The sequence below is a fragment of the Sebastes umbrosus genome, chromosome 11, assembly GCF_015220745.1.
Source record: "Sebastes umbrosus isolate fSebUmb1 chromosome 11, fSebUmb1.pri, whole genome shotgun sequence".
NCBI lineage: Eukaryota > Metazoa > Chordata > Actinopteri > Perciformes > Sebastidae > Sebastes > Sebastes umbrosus.
Window position 1 is genome coordinate 11,034,928 of NC_051279.1, and position 20,917 is coordinate 11,055,844.

The window sequence follows — 20,917 nt, forward strand, 5'->3', positions numbered from 1 at the left end:
GATATCTGGTAAAATAGCCAGCAAAGAACACTTAGAAATAAGGATACAACATAATCACTTACAGATTTTCCATTTGTTTAAATCATTTTTCAATACATTTACTTGCTTTAATTATTCACTTTACTTTTGATGTTCGTTAGTTTTATCTTCTTCCATCTTATATAGGGCTGCGATCCCCACTGGGGTCATTAAAAACCTAATCTACAATAATCTAATCGAATCTAATCTAATCTAATCATGTTGCCGGTAATTTGGAAAAATCTGCATAAAAAATACTGTGTTGTAAAATGAAGTTGGTGTCAATATTTTACTTAATGTAATATTTCTAAATGTTAACACTAAAGTACGCCTAGTAAGCCTATATTACCAAGCATCCATAACCACAGCATTGCTAATAATCTGTTCATTGTAAGACTCAATTGAGAGCCCAAAAATAGTTAAGTCAAGTGTCCAGATAAAAGAGACCCATATTTCACTTTACCATGCTAAATCCATGCATAGTAACACAACACCAATCAATCAGTAGCTCAACAGGAGATATAGTTTATATTTTTTATTTAAAACTTCATATAACCCATACAGCAAACTGTACAATTGAATTATTCACAATGTGTTAAAAAGAAAATAATTCAATAGCTTTTTCTATAATATTTTGTTGAAGTTCCCCATGTTTTACTCGGATGTCGGTTATTCTAATGTTCTCTTAACACATACAGTTACTAGGAAAACAAAATCGTTTTTTTTTTCCTTTTTTTTTTACAAAACCTTACAAAAACTATATTCATAGAAATTCTGCATGTCCACAAAGAAAACCCTGGTTGGCACCAACATATTTATCGTATTGTTTGAGAGGTTTTCTGCCAAATGATAGAAGCTGTGCAACTCAAAAGAAAGGTATACATAAAAAAAAAGGCATACCGTTGTGACTGCTGGAAAATCAAAACTCATATCACACACTGCTAATGGAACACAGGTTATGTAGCTTACATTTTGCATTACTTTTCTCTCACGTTTCATACAATTTTGTGTAAAATGACATTATTATTCACATTAATTTATAAAAAAGATGTATATATTCAGTAACCAAACTGACTGAATCAGCCAAATCAGAAACCCTGTTGTAATTCCAACTAATTTTGATTATGATGAAATTTTCAATTATTTTCACATATTACAGAGGTGAAATACAAGTAAACTTGAGTCTTTGTATCACCTGCATGGGAAGCTACAGTACACATGGGGGTAACAGTAATATCTTATAACCACGCATCAGCCGCGGCCATACTTTCGACCAGGTCCTGATCGGGATTTCAAGAGCAGTAAAGGTCCAGTTACACAAGATAAACCCTATTCTCCCTATTCTAAGAGTGTCCCCTAAATTCTTAGGGAAGCTCAACATTTCCATTTCATGTTCACCTTATAGAAATATATCAGCCATCATAAATGAAGATTTACATACAGTTTCCCATCTTGATGATAGTAATCCAATATACCATAATATAATGCATTTCCATTAAATAAATAAACAAGGTTTGGGGCTGTGCAACTGGGGTAAAGTGAGGAAGTAGGTTAAAGTGACCTCTCTAACGAAATAAATAGCATCTATAACATATTTGACTGTGAACAGAAATCATTTATAACAGTATAAATTTAGCAAAATACATTTTCTCCTGCTGATCTTATCTACATACTCTACTTTGCAGAAGGGAATTGATAGACAATTATACAGTGAATCTCTACCAAACCAATGCTAAGTTTTACAGATTGGAGTTTCCTTGAATCATAGATAGTAACGATTTTTTTGTCTCGACGTATCGACAACGTAAACCTCACAGAGGTTTGCTGTTCGTTTGCTGAAGATATACACATACCTAATAGGCATTAAAGTCAACATGACCACACAAAATCATCATTTGTCTTTTGTCTATTCACCACATTATCTTTCAGCATGTTCACACACTACACATATGGATTTACTCTGTCCACACCAGGTAATCAAACAAAAAAAACCTTGTGACTTTCAAGTCTGAGTTAACCTTCAAAATCTGTTCACATTTAAAAACCAAACACTTGCTCAGTTTTCATAAACGCTCATAATGTAAAACAACCAATTTTCTGCCATAAAGCTTCTAGATCACACATGAAAAATGAAGTAACTGTTCTAAAAAGTGTACAGAAGTACTTTGGACATTCAATGGTCCTGTAGACACACAAGTCCAGCACATAGTTTGATGGATATGTCACAATTAAATGCACTCAAAAAAATGCACTTTACTTTTTAGGTCACAGTCTCTTACCTTTTGTCTCTGTGACTTACAATTCTTTATTAAACAAAGATATAAACAAAAATCCCTGATCCAATGCCTTCCAACCCAGTCTGTACATATATGTGTATATACAAAAACATATTTACATATATGCACAGACATACTACTATCGCATCAAAGGTGGCCACAAACTTTTGAAATTGGTTCATATACTTGCTTAATATTTCTGTGGTTATACTTTTGGAAATTACACAGTACCCAGGTTGTGTTTTAAGAAAGACGTTGTATCAGGAAATCCATGTTTTTTTTCTCATGCTTTTTAAGCGATGATTGTTTTACATTACAGTGTTGATAACAATAGAAAATGGCGTGGTTGCAAAACCAGCAAATACAGTGCCAATTACAATTTAGTTTGGATACATATTACCCTGCATGGTTGGGAAAACCGTTATAGCAAGATCCCTTAATAGTCCCATTTAAACCACTCCAATTTACTTTGTATTGAACGCAAGATTAGTGCTCTCGAAAAAGCTAAGTGAGCAGGAATTGGCCCCTACTGTTCTGTATCTAGTTCTGTTGAATGGTCAGATCTTTGGCAATCAATATTTTAACTGATTAAAATTAAATCATTTAGAAAATCCTTTTGACATTAAAATGTACTTCTGCTCAAATCATTCTCTGCATCAGTGATTAATTGTTTGTGTGTAACAATATGGTTAATTTCACATGACAACTTCAACAAACATATTTACTGCTGAACAGTTGTGTCTCTCTATGGGTTTCCACCAACAAGAGTACTGCAGATACTAAATGAGTGTTCTTACAGGTTATCATATGTGTACCTGTGAACCATGCTTTCAAAAGATCCTGTCTCATATCCCGCAGCTTATGACTCAAAGATAACCATTGGAGTCTAGACAACATGTTTGAGGTAACATCATTTTCTGCCGTCAAAGACCTTTATGTAAATTAACAGGATAAGGTGAGAACTCAATATCATAATTTTAACGTGTGGCAAAACTGAACTCTAATGGAAACGCCTCTTCCTCGTCCTCCGTGTATATCTGTCATTTATTGCCATTCTTAACAAAGCCTTTCTTCTTGCTTCGGTCCATATTTTCCAATACAATTCTCAGTCCTTTCACTGATTGAAGATTCCTTCAACGATGTGTATTTTCTTGTGTTTTTTGTGTTGCGCACGTAAACATCAGACTTGAAACTGATTATTTGGGTGTACTGTTTTCCCAGATCCTCCCCCAAATATTATTTTGACCTCTTGTGGTTTGGAATACAGTGGTGAACTTTGTCATACCTGTGTGGCTGATGCTGCCATTTTGAGATGCCCATGTTTTGTTAGTGTCCCCATGTCACTGTGGTTAATGGTGAATCTGGTGATCCCGTCTATGCCATTGTCTCTAGTCTCTGGCATCGCCCCCGAGACGTTGCTCAGGAGGTTCTTGCCCTGGGGGGAACACAATGTCATGGGAAGACGGGAGTCATCCCAGTGCTGCAGCTCATGTTGTCCTTTCCCGGGAGTCGTCGGTCGTTGTAGGCGTGCATGTTGATCACTGCATCCATCTTCCCCATGACTGGAGGCTGAGACTTGTGCTTCACCCGTCTCTCGCAGGTGAACGACAGTTTGATCTCGTCCACCATGGCATTGCACAAAGACCTCTGGGCGAAAAGGGAGGATGCGGGGAGGGGAGCAAGAAGAAGAAGAAGAAGAGGGGAAAGGGACGTGGGGGTAAATGCCTTAGCTTTAAATTGTTCTGACAGCAGAGAGTGTTCGACAGTCTAAAGAGCACAACATGCATTACAACACAACATCCGTGTTGTGTTACTGCTGGTGTGTGTACGTCCATGGCTGCCAGCAATGTCAAATCGCACCACCACCACCATCACATGTAGCCTGCACACAGTTCATTATTGCTGCTGTGTCAGAAATACTGAACAAGTATGGTGCGTGAGCATGCGTGCAACTGCTCACTTAGCGTGACTCAAATTAGTGATTTACAACAGTAAAGGGTTCATGCTATTCTGACAACTCCAATGACTAATAATGGATTCATTCTCTATGCTCCAATTTGCAATTATGCCTGTTAAAATAAGTAAATGTTGTGGTGTTATGGCCCAAGTACTCCTAGGGATTAGCCGAAGGCATGCAAATCCTTTTATAATGTGTTTGAACTAAAAGCCATGAATAGAGCACGGCTTTGGTTTAGAGGCTATGTGGAATAAGTATCATAGCAAAATAGGCATGGTTAGCAACTTCTTTGCTAAAATTGAGGAATTAAATTATAGTGGAGTGTAATTAAATTAATGTTACACTAATTTCCCATCTATCCTAACCACAGAGTAAAGATCAAATTAAGAAAATAACACATTAGGTATGTGATTTATGGGGACATATACCTGCTCGCGTTCTGCAGTCTTCCTTAGCTTGTAGACGAATTCAGCAATCGCCACAAAAACCGACAGCACTAGGCCAGACGCCAGCACAATGAATATACCACCCAGGTTCTGGATACCCATGGGGCCTGTCTCGTGACGCTCTTCATCCAAGCAGCTGCTCCCACTCCACCACTTCTCCTTCAGCATGTGTAGGCGCCCATCCTCCAAGATGCTTAGAATTGCTATGGTGATTTTGTCCCTGTATGGGGAGCCTGGAAGCAACATAAGGCATGTTTTTACTTTGGAAGAACCGCCAGCTGGATTCTGTGATAATAAGGTTCATAAACACGTTGTGGCATACTGTCTGACTGGTAGCTAAAAAGAAAAAAAAATAACTCGTCTTATGCTGCTGCGTTGTCTAAAAAAGCAATCCATCACCTCATCCTTCAAAAGGCAACATAAAAAAGAGGTTGATTTTTTTTTTTTTTAATTACTTGGCAGTCTGAAATGTATTCATAGGTCTTACCGAGGGGAGTGCCGATGCCATATCCTTTGCTGTCGATGATTCCTCCCACCTGTGTCAGGTTACAGTTCCTCCTAGTAATGTAATCGATAGTTGTGGACTCCATAATGAGGGCATAGTCTGACTTCAACACCCTCTGAATCCCATCCTCGATAGACTTCACCAGCGATGTGCTCGGCTTGCTGCTCATAAAGGCCCACATCTTCTCAAAAGTAGAAACCTTAGATTTCTGTAAGGTATGGAAAGAGACAGTTTAAAAAAATAAAAAAAAGTGCCTTTGAACCTCATTTGAACAATGTCTCTTTCAGCAGGTGAGGAAAAAGTGGTTGAAGAATATACAATGCTATTACCACCATAAAAAGGTTGAGCTTGAACAAAATTACTTTCAAACATTATAGCCAAAGGTGTTAAAGCTGAAAATACTGCTAACCCTGAAATCTCGCCGGTCCCTCTGTAGCCCTGACGGATTTCAGAATAACTTTACACCTGTGGGGTTTTTGAATGCTTGAATACAAAAGATGACATATAAAGTATTTGTTCACTTGCTGCATTTATGAATACAGATTTTAGCCAGTGCCCAAATAGATTTATATGATTACTCCTGCAGATCTCCATTGTCACAGGATTAAAGGACAGTAAATTGAAGCTTTGTGCACATCTATTCTCATAAGTGCTACTGGAGCAGCAATAATAGAATGCCTCTCCATTAGTCTTGCATCAGGCTATGTGGTATTTCATGCAATTTTATGTGAGGTCACATTTATGCCATGTCTAATCCTAGATAATTACTGTCTAAAGACTATAAGCCATTTCAAATTGTGAAAGATGCTATTATAAGAAGCCCTCCATTATGTGTAACTACAGTAGAAGCACAAGCTCCTGGTTGCTTAAAACTGAGACATGATAGTATGATATTAAAACTTAAAAGTACCAATTAGGACGTATAGCAAGTGTTGCCAAGTTGGCATCTTTATCACTAGATTTAGTTTTTCTTTGTTCTTTTGTACCTCCCAGATGTGTAGATGAGGTCAGAAAGGAAAATGGACCATATGGCAACTTCGTAAAGCTGATGGTGGTTTGCATCACAGCAATGTGTAATCCAAAGACATAAAGAAAGCTTCCCCATAGATCCCTTATCTCTTCTAAGCGTGCAAAATGGCGTGCTGCACAACCACCAATTTCCTTCAACCTTTTAACAGTTGGTGAAAGCTACTTTCTTTTGAAGCAATTGACTTGCCCTTAAATGCTCTCCATGTGCAATCTAACAAAACAACAGCTCCTCATAAGAGGGCTTTCAGGTGACATGGCAACCTCCTAGCCAGCAGTGGCTACAAACCTCTGACTGTGTTTTTAATACAACGTGTTTGTTTTGTTGTTCAGTATATTGTCTTCTTGTTGGCTATCAGAGTTCCTGCGGCCTGTACTACGAAGCAAGATTTGGGGTTAGCGGGGTAACTTCTGGGTTAACCTTTTTCTGTCCTGTGACGGTTGTTCACTTCTTACTGGGGTAGATCGTCATGGTAACTTATGCTGAACACCTAACCTGTTCCGGAGCAGGTGTTATTTTCCAGATAAGAGATCAACTCGTATAAAAGCACCGCCTACTGGCCAATCAAAGCTTGGTGGATCGTATGATAATATTACACAAAGAAGTTTAAGTTATAATTCAGGCTGAAAGCAACACAGTTTAAACTGACAAATGCAGGAAGGACAGCTGGTTGTAGGCTGTGGGTGCTTACTGCTTTGAATTATGTTTTTATATTTATTTTTTTACTTGCTCTCAAGTCTGTTTCACACCGCCGGAGTCGGGGACACAGCTGAAAGAAGGCTGAAATAGTCATACACGCCACAATTTTGTCAAAGGGCACAATGAAGTGTAATCTATTCATCCATTATGTTCTGAAAGCTTTTTATAATATCACTGTCCCATCTAGATGACTATATCTAACTTTTGAGTATTCTGTTAAATTAATAAATCAATTCATTTATGCATTCAAACATCTGCAATTTTGTCTTCCTGCATTTGGCAGCTTCAACTGTGTTACAATTAGTCAGGATTATGTGTTTAATTTCTTCGTATTTGTCTAATATTATAGTGTGCTCTGTTTGTAAAATATGCCACTCTGCTGACAGTAGACTTGTCCACGTCTGGTCATATGCTGCAAACACCACCTCTTTCATGTGAACGCGCTCATAGCCAGATTGAGATTGTTGATTAACTGAGTTGATAACCACCATCGTAGGAATGCTTAGCAGGATCACGTTTGTTAGGGCTAGTTAAGCCAGATAACAAGAAGATACCCTGGGTATGTTGAACTTGCTTCGTAGTACAGGCCTCAGGTCAGCCACCAGTATTTGTTTGCTGTTGAAGTAGTACATATATCTAGTAGACGTTGCAAGAAAATTCCAAGGAGAAATTTCTACACCCATCCAATGTCTTGTGAAGGTGGTGGAAGTGGTGATTCTAGTCAGAAATCGCAAACAAATTGGACCAAAAGCCTACAGGCTAATGTTTTGCCCCTTGTGGATTATGACTAACCATCTGCTATCTGGTGGCTAGTTACTTTAGTGGACTCTTCTCAAGCCACAACTAATATCACATTTGAGTAGAATCGAGAGGAAAAACACAGACAGTTTAGTATGTCACCGAAAAATGAGTTTATGACTAAATCCATCCTGTTACGTACATCTGCAAAGCATTTTATCTACTCCCCGGTCTCCTCAGTATTTATCATGCTTCTCCGCCTCATTGAATCGACATCATTAGGCTTTTCTGTAAGTGCAAGGGGGAGCAGAGGGCACTTGAGCCATGCGACTCTGATGAGGTAATTAAACACCTGTTTCTCCTTCTATTTATGACGCTACAATCACAACTAGAATTTATCAAAGTACACAGAATGAACGAAAAAAAACTTCCTTTACATGGCTATTCAGAGGAACGGATGGCTGATTTCTTTTTTTTTAGTTGAGTTGGATCCAGGCACGCTAGTTATCATTACAGGACATTTCGTATTCACAAGATGCAATGCAAAAAGTAAGCAATCTTCCAGTATCGTGATTAGTGTGGGTACAATTCCAAGACACTACTATTGTTTTGAACCTACTTGATATCAGCAAAAAAACCTAACTGGGGATTCAGTATACACCCCATCCAGCAGATCCAACAATGAGGCATGCAGTCTTTATGAGCTCCACTACACATTTTTTGGGGGCATTAAAACTAGGGCAGAAAGATGCCCTGGAAGAATCAATTTGTTTCTTTTCTCGCTATTGAATGTCATAAACTTATGGACTGCCTTCACTAGAAATGTGCAGTGTTTTCATTTTCTTACTCAGAGAAACTGTAACTCTGTTACATGTGTTATTCAGCACCACAGTAGCAGCAGCATCTAAAGCAAAGCTCAAAATAATAAAATAAAGTCAAAGACCCTGCAGGCACGCTGAAACTTTGGAATAAAAAAATCATTATGGAGAAACACATCAAACAGTGTAGAGAAGTGGAGAAGCTGAAGACTTTGCCTTTGCTGTGGGAATTAAGATCTAACTAGAAATATAAATACATATACGTATACAGATAGATTTTTTTTTTCCTTTGGAAACATAGACCTACTATATATATAAAAAAAGTTTTCTGACAAAGTCAACTTAATAACTACTTACAACTAATTTCTTACCATACATTTTACATCATTATTATTACTGTACATGTTTGTGCTTGGTGTGCTTCAGCTACTGTACGACTCTTCACACTGTAAAGTACATGATGAGACCAATTTCTGTGACTATATTGTGGTTGGTATATTTTATTCTATATCTGCATAGCACCTTCAGTAATTTATCTAACTTGTATTTTTTTTTAAATTTAAATCTTCATAATGATAACAACAGCTTGACCCAATCATATATACTCTTTATTGTGAGTACTATACCTTGAAGAAAGTCATGGTTGCGCCATCTTTGACCACACCGTATTCAATCTTGGTCTGCTTAGCGATGTCATCGGCTGAGTCCACAGGCGAGTCCATTCTCTCCACGGTGAGGAAAGCGGCTAAATTAGCTGTGTAGGATGAAATGATGATGAGCGTGAAGAACCACCAGATCCCACCGATGATCCTCGTCGACAGGGCTTTGGGCATCAGTTCTGAGCCTGTACGCAACACAAAGTGAGAGACTATTAAGCAATCATCTAGATGAAACTGTACCTGCCAACACTGCAACTGAATTAAACAAATGCAGAAACACGATTGCTTGAGTTTTTGTTAATTAGCCTGCAAATGTTTTTGGCAGTGCCACTGAAAATGAAGCCAGTTTGGCAGTTTAGCCAAACTCTAAGCTAAGAATTCAGAATGGGCAGATCAGACCAGCAAACCGTGTGTTCCTCAGGCTTCTACATTATACAGGTACAAGAGCCTTTCTCAGCAGCTCATGTAAGCCTTTATTGTTGACAGCAATAATAATATAACAGCAATAATTCAACTAAATCACTATGTACTCAATCACACTCACAGATGACTATCATTTTATGTTAATTTGAGATCTAACTTATATCGAAAAACAAAATGTGTTTTGATTGAAAATATTACGTGTATCAAAAGCTTGTAATGAGGAAATATAATAACTAGGGCTGTCAATGGATTCAAATATTTAATTGCGATTAATCACATGATTGTCCATGATTAATTGCAATTAATCACACATTTTTTTATCTGTCAAAATGTACATTAAAGGGAGATTTGTCAAGTATTTAATCCTCTTATCAACATGGGAATGGGCAAATATGCTTGCTTTATGCAAATGTATGTATATATTTGTTATTGTAAATCAATTAACAACACTAAACCATGACAGATATTGTCCAGAAACCCTCACAGGTACTGCATTTAGCATAAAAAATATGCTCAAATCATAACTTGTCAAACTCGAGCCAAACAGGCAACAACAGCTGTCAGTGTGTCAGTGTGCTGACTTGACTATAACTTGCCCCAAACTGCATGTGATTATCATAAAGTGGGCATGTCTATAAAGGGGAGACTCGTGGGTACCCATAGAACCCATTTTCATTCACATATATTGAGTTCAGAGGTCAAGGGAGCCCTTTGAAAATGGCCATGCCAGTTTTTCCTCGCCAAAATTTAGTGCGTTATTTAGCCTCCTTCGCGACGAGAGAGTATGACATGTTTGGTACCAATGGATTCCTTAGGTCTTCTGAGCCCAGTACAACCTCCGATGATCAATTGCGTTATCAATATTTCTAGTATGGTGTAGTTTAAGACCAGTATTTGCTGCATTTATCATAAGCACTATAACATGGAAGACTAATTGATTGATTAATACCATTTACAGTTGATTCTAGTCTATTACTGAATCTTTTGTCTGAAAATAGTTTTGATGAACCATTTGAAATATGTAATTCACATCACTACTGTATAATTCAGACAGTTCCCTTGCATGTTCCCATTATGCCACTGTGTCAGATTTATGTTTTGCAAACAAAGCATTACAGTATGAAAAATAGAAAAAGAAAGATCAAGCTAGTAGTACATAGCCAGACTGACAGTACGCTTCAGCATCAGCCTTGACTTTGAGTGGTCCTCTGCTGAGCAATACTATGTTTACAATGGCTCACTGACTGGTGTTAAAGTTACTTTATATCTCATCTCTGACAACCTTTAAAATACCCTTGTGCTTTGTGCACTCTGTTACTTTACTGAGAAGATTTATGAGGGCAATTCTAAAGAGTAACAAGCCCACAGGAGGGGGGCAGAGTGGTCAGCTCTTTAACCTCTTCTCCCAAATTTGATTGGATTTGTCCTTTGTGGTTTGACAAAGACTCTACATGGTTACAAACAAGGGAAGACAGTAGCATTCCTTAATTCACTGTGACTTCACAGCGGGAAGATCCAGATGCATTCTCTTGTTGCACTAAAAATGAAGTGAAGCAACGGGTAACTCAATTGAATTCCACACAATAAAGTGCTGTTGTCAGCAGGGAACAGTATATGGCGCTGCATCAGAGCACTAATAAATACAAAAAGCAGATCAGTCAAATGGTGCCAGGGAAATAAAACGGTGTCAATATGCCATACATTTCCTTGAGGAAGGACTCATGTCTTATAAACCAAGGAAATATAAATGTTCTTTCAGGAAAGACAATACTGATTCTATTTCAGTAACCAAAACATCACATCTATCTCACTGACTGTTGCACTGCTCATTCACATGAAGGCTGTAAATAGCTGCCTACAACTATACATACTATTAGGAAACACTGAAGTGCAAGTATCAGTGTGGGATATGTGTTGTGGCAAAATAGACATTTTTAATTTGGAAACCAGGTTCAGGAATTTACTTGTAATCAAAACTAATAAATCCGTATAATAACATATTAGTGGATTTAAGATTGTTTCATCACCACGCCCCCTTTTGGGGGAAAACAGTCCTACATCCCGGCAACAGCGTAGGAAGGAACATAACATAGGAAGTTGACCAATGTCTCCAAACTTCTACTTTAAACAAACCAGTCATAGTAACAATGCTATGCCGAAGAGTTGCTGTATAGTTGGTTGCACTAAAAATAAATCCAAAAACGCTAATCTCAAATTTTTTTCTCTGTCATGTCCTAAAAAGATATAATAGAGGGGCTTTATGGCTCCAAGCTAGCAGCATCGCATCATTGCCAAGGCTGCGCTCTCTTTTTACAACCAAGGCTTTCACACTAAAATTTCAGGCACATAAGTTACGTGAATATTCACTGTCAGTGTAGTAAATCTCTAAGAGATGCTGGTAACAGTGACTACGATGGCTAGCTAACGTTTGCTTGAGCAAACAATTGGCTATTAACATGTTGGTTATTTACAGACGACACTTAGCCTAACGTGATTCAATCAAATACGTATAGATGTCTGAAGAAGCAACCATCGACTGTGTTAGACGTGGGTAGACTGAAGGGACATGATGGCGATCAAACTTTAATTTAGTAAGGTATCACGAACGGTGGTGCAGTGGTTAGCACTGGCGCCTCACAGCTAGAGGGTTGCAGGTTTGAATCCGGCTTGGGACCCTTCTGTGTGGAGTTTGCATGTTCTCCCCGTGTTAGCGTGGGTTTTCTCCGGGTACTCCGGTTTCCTCCCACAGTCCAAAGACATGCAGGTTAGGTTAATCGTGGACTCTAAATTGCCCGTAGGTGTGAATGTGAGCGTGAATGGTTGTCTGTCTATATGTGTCAGCCCTGCGATGGACTGGCGACCTGTCCAGGGTGTACCCTGCCTTCGCCCAATGTCGGCTGGGATCAGCTCCAGCCCCCCCGCGACCCCTAACGGGATAAGCGGTTGCAGATGGATGGATGGATGGATCACGAACGCTCACGCCGACATTCAGGCAAAATACTTATTAGACATGTACAGTATATAAAACAGATGTTTGTTTAAGAAGCGATAAATGTATACAAATTTGTCAAAATTACAATCCAAACACATGTCAAATTGGATCTTGGGTTTTCGATCCTCCCAAAAAGGGGCGCGGCCTTGACGTTTTGCCAATTACCCATATGTGCCGGTCTGATGTATAGAAAGAGCCAGTCTTTATGCTAAGCTAATGACTCCATACTTAGCAGTAACTGACAGCTGTGAGAGTGGTTGATTACCTCATCTAACTCTCAAAAATAAAGTGAATAAAGGTATTTCCAGAAAAGCTGAGAATTTTTATTTTTAACGGCGTTATATAGCATATAACATGATATTGTTGTACACGGAAAACAAGCAATGAAGTAGTTCATGTTAGATACATACTCTAATGCAGCCTAGCAAACGTTCACCATAACTCCCAATCACCAACACGATGTAAACATCCAGCAGTCACAAACAACATTTGTGTCTTCTGTTATTGCCCGATTTGTCGGTTTAAACAGGAGCGAAAATACAAATGAAATATTAAATATGAGATAAGCTAATCTTAGCATTTACTCGTAGCAGGGGTAGTGCAAAGCATCCCCTCAGTCTTGTTTGCCATAATTTAGAAAATCTTAATTTCTCAGGAGAGGGTTCGAAATCTTAGCTCAAGGTCCATTTACAAGCTTCAAAAGGCTTTAGAGAGTTTATTTGTTGATTATATTAAAAAGTAGACTTTTGAAATGTTAAGATTATTTTAGTTGAGAAAAACTGTGCTGTTGCATTTTTAACTCCAATTAGATTTGTTGTATCATCCAGTCTTATGATTTATAGATATAGGTGAACATGGCGTTTTGAGGCTTTCCCTTTCCAGTTTAGTTTTCAACACTTTCTCTGTACTGCATACTGCAATATTTTTAATTAACCAGCACTCAGGGAAACTGTCAGTGTTTTTAGACTTAATGTTGTCTGAGGTTGCATTCCAGTGGTCCATTCATTTCTTGTGTGTGTGCGTCTTTTCCTGCGACATCTGTGAATACTATATACAATAGGGGAGTTAATATATAAGTATAATGGATACAACACGTCTATAACCACTACAGCACACATTTCTTAAGAGGAGATCATGAAGAAGTCACTCTTACATTTCTCCTTTTGAATAAATGAACACAATGTTTTGTATCCAACGATGCTTTTTGAATTGTCAGTCTGGGTAAAACAGGCTGTTCTCTGTGGATTCAGTCGTGCATCGTGCTAAACGTGTCGTCCCGGTTCTCTGTAGTGTTTCTGCCCACTAGCTATGGCTCACCTTAACATGAGAGAACTAGGCTTTCCCCTGAGAATGATTACCTGCACTTAGCATTCCCTTTGTGGAGTCATTGCACAATAACTCCTTTTCAAAGCTTGAGGCTTTTACTTGTTGTTAATTGCTTTTGAATAATGACACTTGTGAATGGAAATGTTTATTGCGTCGCAAGTAAATCTTGATCTGAATCTCAAGAAGGGGCAAACTGCATTTTCTTAACCACAGACAAAATGTCAGCGCATATTAGTTCTCGCATAAAGAACCAAATAAAGAATACAATATTTTAGGCTTTAAACTATGCATCTTGGTAATGTTTAGAGTAGAAATATAGTGTAGAAAATCAAGGAATAATGTCAGTGAGAATGAGAGAATTGGGAATAAGTCAACTCGTAAATCAAACAGGCTTTCTAAAATTATTTTATGTGGGGGAAACCAATTTACAGGAAATGATCAGACATATGTTTGTTGTGAGCAACAGCCTACTGAGACCCCCAGGAACGCATTTGAAGTACACAAAGTGTTTGCTTTTGCACCTCCTCATATTTTGCGTTCTTTGTCTTGTCTATGACACCTCCCTCCCACAGACAAGCTGGTGGATTTCTTTTTTTATTTGGATCTCCTCAAACACGTCCATTTGCATTTTAAACATGTCAAGGAAATGGCTTCCGTCTCAGCTGCTGTCACCGTGTTTGGCAGACGAGCAGAGGAGGGCTGTTTATGTGACACAGACAAAATATACCTCGCTGCAGATACCACCGTGCAGCATGTGTTACAAGGTGCTGCGGCACAAATGGGTGTCACGGTAAGCCAGAATCAGCCTGTCAAATTTAAACTCAGACGAATCATACGTTCAAGATCATTGTCAAGCTATTTTTTGACAATACTCAATTTAAAAACCATGTAGAAACAGTTATGCAACATAAAGAAACGCGCGTCATACTGTATCTCCATAATGTACATGCACTTCATATTCACTTTGATATCCCAATGTGATTTTATTTTATTCAGGGAACTCAGGTTTCAGTTAGCGACTGTAAATATGAGAAACACTGGAGCTCAGGCATTGACAGACAACACTGTGAGCCATGATACGCATTATAATAGGGAATTTTCCCCAGTTTAGCTTAATAATAAAGACTACTAACTAGCTCATTTTGTTTTGATTCTCTCCCTCCTCTCCCTCACGGCACGCTGGTGCTCCACTCACAGCCCTCTGCCTGCACCGGCAAATTGGCAGAGCTGCTATGCAGTTTCACAAGAGTGCTGCCGAGCTTCTGTGCTTAATGAATTGCTGAATGTGTTTGCTATCCTTATGGGCAAAGATCCACTGTCGAGTCTCGCTAAGCCTCCTTGATTTGTCTTGTTACATTGAGGTTAAGCATTTTATTACTTGGGTCTTTTTTCCTCCACAGTTGACTTCATTATGTTATTCCTGGGCCTTCATTTGCTTACCTATCTCTTTAAGGGACACCTAGCAAGTGAAAACCTATTTGTATCCCTTTGTTTTTTTTTAGTCAAAAGGTAGAATTAAATCTGTAGTGGGAGGTTTAGCAATACATGTGCGGTTCTTGTGCTGAAAGAAGCTTCTACTGGATTCAAAATTATACATCAGCATCAAACAAGATCGCAGTGACATTTAATTGGTAGGCAACTTGTTGGACAGTTAATAGTGAGACGGAGGGATTCTCTCTATCACAACGCCTGAAAACATCACACCAGCCAGCTCTAGCATGGCTGACAGCTGGCATTTGTCAGACATGTTGCGCAACTTAGCCTTTTTCGTCCCAACACTCAGAAAGCTCTTGAGCAGGGCCAGCGACTGCGTTATGGGGGAAATAAATGCAGCAATATTTCCCATCCTTACCTGACAATCTCTGACAAGTGCCTGGCACCTACTCTTCCCTTTTTAAACAGCAGGTAGGTGACAACAGACTTCCTTTGTCATGTAAGGCTGAGCTCCGCAGTTGTTCTTGACAGGTAAATGTCTTATGAAACAGTCACGGAATGGAAATCATGGAGCTTGTCAGTTAAAGAGGTAGAAAGTGGGAGCTAGCAGTGCACGGGGAAATAGGGATGGTATGATAGTATTGTTTCTGACAGGGAAGAGGATGTGTGCGCCGTCGTACCTTGTTGCATTAAGGAACCGACTCCAAACCAGAAGCTGTTGAGGAGGGTGAAGTTGTTCTCCACCACATCTGATCCGGGGTTACAAGGATGGGCGTCGTACCATTCATATGGGCTGAACCTGGGAACGAGAAAGGAAGTTAGAAAGCTGTTTTTAAATCTTTATCTTTGCTTCTTGAACACCATTCGTTCCTCAAGAAGAATCTCAAAAACTGAATCATATCAGCATGAGAGCTATTCTGAGAGTTGCAGCTATTTTAGAGTTCCGTAACAAAACTATAGTACGACTGCAGTCGAGCAGCAGCTCTACAAAGCAGCAGCATTAACTGATTTGTTGACCACTTGGTGATAGCAGAACAAGCTGTAAATACAACCTTGACAAAGGTGTTGTGGCAAAAATCTTAGCAACATGTTGCCTATTTAAATATCCAGCAAATACAGAGCAATACTAACATTAAATTGGAGTTGTGTTTGTGGCCACCTGATAACTTCCGATATTCCCTCTGTTTTGGTCACCACCTATAGTACTCCTAAGAAAAATATCAGGCTCTTTACATCCTCCACTTTGTTCACCAGTTAAGCTAGTTTTGTTTGTCTGCCGTTTGGTGCTGGCCGGTCAGCGTTCCGTTCGTTTATCAGAGATTTTTCCCTGAAAGCTGCTGTCTGCGGCTGCTGGAAACGAAATTGAGGAGAGCTGTAAAACTGAACCCGAACATTAAAGCTGCGGGCCATAAAAAACAAAACAATGTGCTGAAAAGCATCAAGTTGCTCTGTAAAGCTGAGGGGAAGTGCAGAGTTGGGTTCATCACTATGAGCAACAACTTTCAAATCAAACAGTCTTTTGATCCATTGTTTACATAAAAAAACATTGACTAGTGCACCTTTAATAATTAGGGCTGTCGCAATAAAAGCAATATTGCAATACCGTGCCATTGACAAGCCAACGGCAGAGGATGGCAAGCAACCGCCACAACCGCTAAGATCATGTTTTTCCTTTCTTCAGTTCTTTACAATGGGAGCAGCATATTTACGCTACTAACGTCAGCAGTGTGACGAGGAGCTGAGCGTATATTGAGTGCTGCACGTTTGGTGTTTTTTCCTGGTCTTTCGTCACTGTCTTTCCCAGCCGTCCAAACACAATAGGGGGGGGCAAATACCGCAAAGACCAACCATTACATCACTACATAGGATAAAACAACAACAATGGAGGAGAAATTAATACAAATAAATCTGGAGGTCCGTCCTCTCTCCCTACGCGCTTCAGCAAGTACTCTACCTTGTGCCGACATTTTCACTTACTCGGATATTCCGTATCATAGCAACCAGATGCAACCTAAGCGTCTCAGCTGAAAACAAAACCCAGTGTGCCTCATTGCCATTCTGTGTTCTGCATTTAACAAAAAACAAGTATTTAATTAGTTTTAAAACTGTCATCTTTGTCATTTAAAAAGCAACAGTATAGCTAATAACAGCCTAACAATAAAGCTTATTTATATAGCACTAAAATCAGGATAAATTAAGCAAAATTGAGCCAATCATTATCCCTGCAGGGGAAATGCCTTCACCGCGACAGCCCTATTAATAATGTGACTTTGTGTGCGGTCACAACATTTCCAGAGGTTTATATGCAGTAGTTTCACTGGTTTTATAAGTATAAAAACTATTATCAAATGTCACATCAAAACATTATAAAGTCATCTGGTCCTGGTTTATCCCTACCTCTAGTCCCCTCAACTATTTCATATACGCTTTGTACTAAAGGTGGCCAACGAGGCAGAGAAATAAAATTTTTCAGAGGCTATAAAATGTCATGTTTGAGAATGTGAGGCATTAAGACTCCTCTGAAACCATAAAGCATGCATCTTTCCATATCTCTGCCATTTAGTTTGACACCTGCTGAAAAGACTGCACACCTTTCATTGCACAAGCCATTTTCAGAGGCAGATTCGGAGATAAAACATTATAAATGTCACTACTTTCCCCCTTCTTAAAATGTATTTATATAATGTGATTTTTTTTCTGGCTCTTTATTCTGGCTGCTCTGCTGAGTACAATCGGATCATGTAGACTCCAGATAGTATCTCCCTAAACGTGGCATATCTGTTACTTTGATGAGATATAGTAGAAAGTGCTAATGACAGAAAAAAATAAACTATTTAATTAAAACCCAGATAAGTAGCTAAAGTGGTCTACAACACTGAAACACACAATGGTGAGTCCTCGAGTGCATATTCTCAGATCTGAGGGACCGTTGTTAGAATTCTCTAGAAAGATTTAATTGACTGAAATTGATATTGTTGAAGAGATAGATACACTTCAATCTAATTACATGCTGCAGAAATATTTTCCAATATGTCAGCAGTCTATTTTAATCAGACACTGAACAGGACTGATGGTTAATCATGAAACGGCTCTAATGTGGAGTCTTTTCCAGCCAAAGCATTTCTCATCATATTTAAGCAATCAGACATCTGAACTGATGGACAATAAGAGGGTGCTTTTGCTCAATGTCGGCTTGCCTAAGTTTTATTACAAGTCGCGACAGTGACGCTGGTATTGTTTTCACCTTGTGAGTCTTTGTGTGTGTGAGTCATCCTGGCAAAATGTGGTCCTGGAGACACATTACTGTAGCGGGAACTACCACAGAAGGTTTGGAGGACTTTGTCTGGTATTTATGTCCGTCTGAGAATAGATTTTGTGACCGTGATAGCGTCGCAACCGTGCAAGATACAGTCACAAAACTGTACAGATGTGTAGTTAAAGTCAAAATGAAGGCCGAGTTTGAAAATGGGCGTGGTCTGACCAAGAATAGGTGAAGGGGCCATTGCCCCCCCATTACCCTCCCACTTTTCGCCCCCACTATATGCCCTCTCTTTTACTCCCCTGTTCCAATTTGGCGTCACAAACTTTACAGGTGTGTAGTTAAGCTCAAAATGAAGATGGGTGTGGTCCAAACAAGGGCGTCGGAAGTATGGGGTAGGAAATGGGGAAGGGTCCATTGCCCCCATTCCACACTTTACGCGTTACGGCTGCAGTGATTCCATTACAAGATGATCTCTAGTTTCTTGTGCATTAAAATGAAATATACTCACTAGTGTTTTCATCTCAAAGTGTTCCTCTTAACATTCCCCTTAATAACATTTGCAGACATCAGAGAGGCCTTGGGCAGCTGTTGTACAAATGTGGCTCTCCCTGCCATCTCATTTAGTTCCTTTAGTCTCATTTTGTTTGACTTTAATGTTAAATTGAAAGCCATGGTAAAATAAAATGTGATAGTGAAGAGGCATGGAAAATAGAGGCTTTCTGCTCATTTCAGAACTACACATGTACTGGACTTAAACAGGCCACACATGAAGAAAAGAGCAATGTCTTTTGTTCACTATTTTGAGTGCAATTTCTACACAGACAATGTACCACTGCTGATTCAATACCCCTGGTTCCATGCTAGTTTATACAAAGGCTGTGTCGGTAAGCAAAGCCATAAGCTTGCTTCAGACTGCGTGCTGAACATCCCTATAACAAAACTGTCTGCTAAACAACACTATTAGCTGTCGGCCAAGAATGCAGCCCACACATACAGTAGAGGAGGTGATCTGGAAACAGCTTGGTGTCCAAACATAACAACAAGTCAAATATTATATCGACTTTCCACCTACTTCAACTCTATGAAGCAATATGTACCGCCATCCAAACATTTGCAGTTCACATTTATTTTCACACCCCAGTAATGCTGTAATTTATTCTGTTCCATATTAATTATTACATTTCATTGTAAAAGTTTACATTTTTCCAACAGCGCAAGTATAATTACTTTTAAATCTCTCTACATTATTACAGTCAAACACTTGTGAATATCTTTGTTAGCACTTTGAACATGTTGGGAAAACCATAATTCCAATCACTAAGAAAACGCTAAAAATGTTGTGTAGAGTAGGGCTGTGTATTGGTAAGAATCTTATCATATGACACATATCATGAAACAGGGGTTACAATTCAATATATTGCGATATATTACGATTTTTTTATCTAATTTTAGGAAAACTGTCATAGTATAAAGAACACACCACCATATGCATAAAATCTGAATTAAAAAAAGGTTTACTTATTTTGTGGAATCAGAACAGTGGCACCTGCATTTGTATTTATCACAGTCCCTGTAACATCAACAGCACTACTTTTAGAGAGCACATACACTGAGAGGGTGCATCTCTTTGCAAATGAAATCAAGTATTGACTGGTTAATCTTTGCATGTAAACTATTGAAAAAGCGATACAGTATCAAAAAACACAATATTGCAATATTTGATTTTTTCTATATTTTCTTACACCCTTAGTATAAAGCCTGGAAACATTTAACATGGAAACATATTTTAGATCATTACGCACTTTGCGGAGCATAATCGACACGTTAGAGAAATCTTCTAATAATCCATACTGAGCAGCTTATTTTTTTTTTTAATCTTTTTTTCAGATGTATTTCTCCAATATTTGAGTCATTGGTTGGATGAGAGGAGCAAAATATTTTCTCTTTTTACGTCCTCTTAAATCATCCTTAGTTTTAAGGTATAAGCTGATATACGAAAACAAAGGGCAGCTGTTTTTTTCACAGCCACATAAGCATTACAGTATATTTTAAATGCCATTTATCTCCAACTACGGACTAAAATGTGTGTAAGGGTACCCTGCAACATAATTGTTATGGTGCAGTAGAGCTTTTGAAAGCCAAAGTGTTTTCTGCCTAATATTGTTGGTAATGCCGTGACACCCCCGTCCAGCATTTAAAATTACCTACTTGTGCTGAAGTAGCCCTCTTACTGTTCACCGCTGTCTGTTTTATACTCTCACAATGCACTTTTAGGGATGCAGCAGCTTTCCAGCTATCTAGGCCGGCCTCCAAAAAAACTGATGCAACAATTTAAGA

The 20,917-nt window shown here is 38.8% G+C and overlaps 1 protein-coding gene across 1 annotated transcript in view; it reads right to left on the reverse strand.

Annotated features, from left to right (window-relative positions):
- Nucleotides 1-538: 538 nt before the first annotated feature.
- The window catches only part of LOC119497121 (glutamate receptor ionotropic, kainate 3), a 112,515-nt gene continuing 92,136 nt past the window's right edge, over nucleotides 539-20,917 (reverse strand). The window contains exons 12-16 of the mRNA XM_037784991.1: nucleotides 15,999-16,117; nucleotides 9,111-9,328; nucleotides 5,185-5,410; nucleotides 4,680-4,930; nucleotides 539-3,939 (exon numbers count right to left, since the gene is read on the reverse strand). Coding sequence (XP_037640919.1) covers nucleotides 3,574-3,939; nucleotides 4,680-4,930; nucleotides 5,185-5,410; nucleotides 9,111-9,328; nucleotides 15,999-16,117 — 1,180 coding nt within the window. The 3' untranslated portion in view covers nucleotides 539-3,573. The remainder of the gene's footprint in view (nucleotides 3,940-4,679; nucleotides 4,931-5,184; nucleotides 5,411-9,110; nucleotides 9,329-15,998; nucleotides 16,118-20,917) is intronic.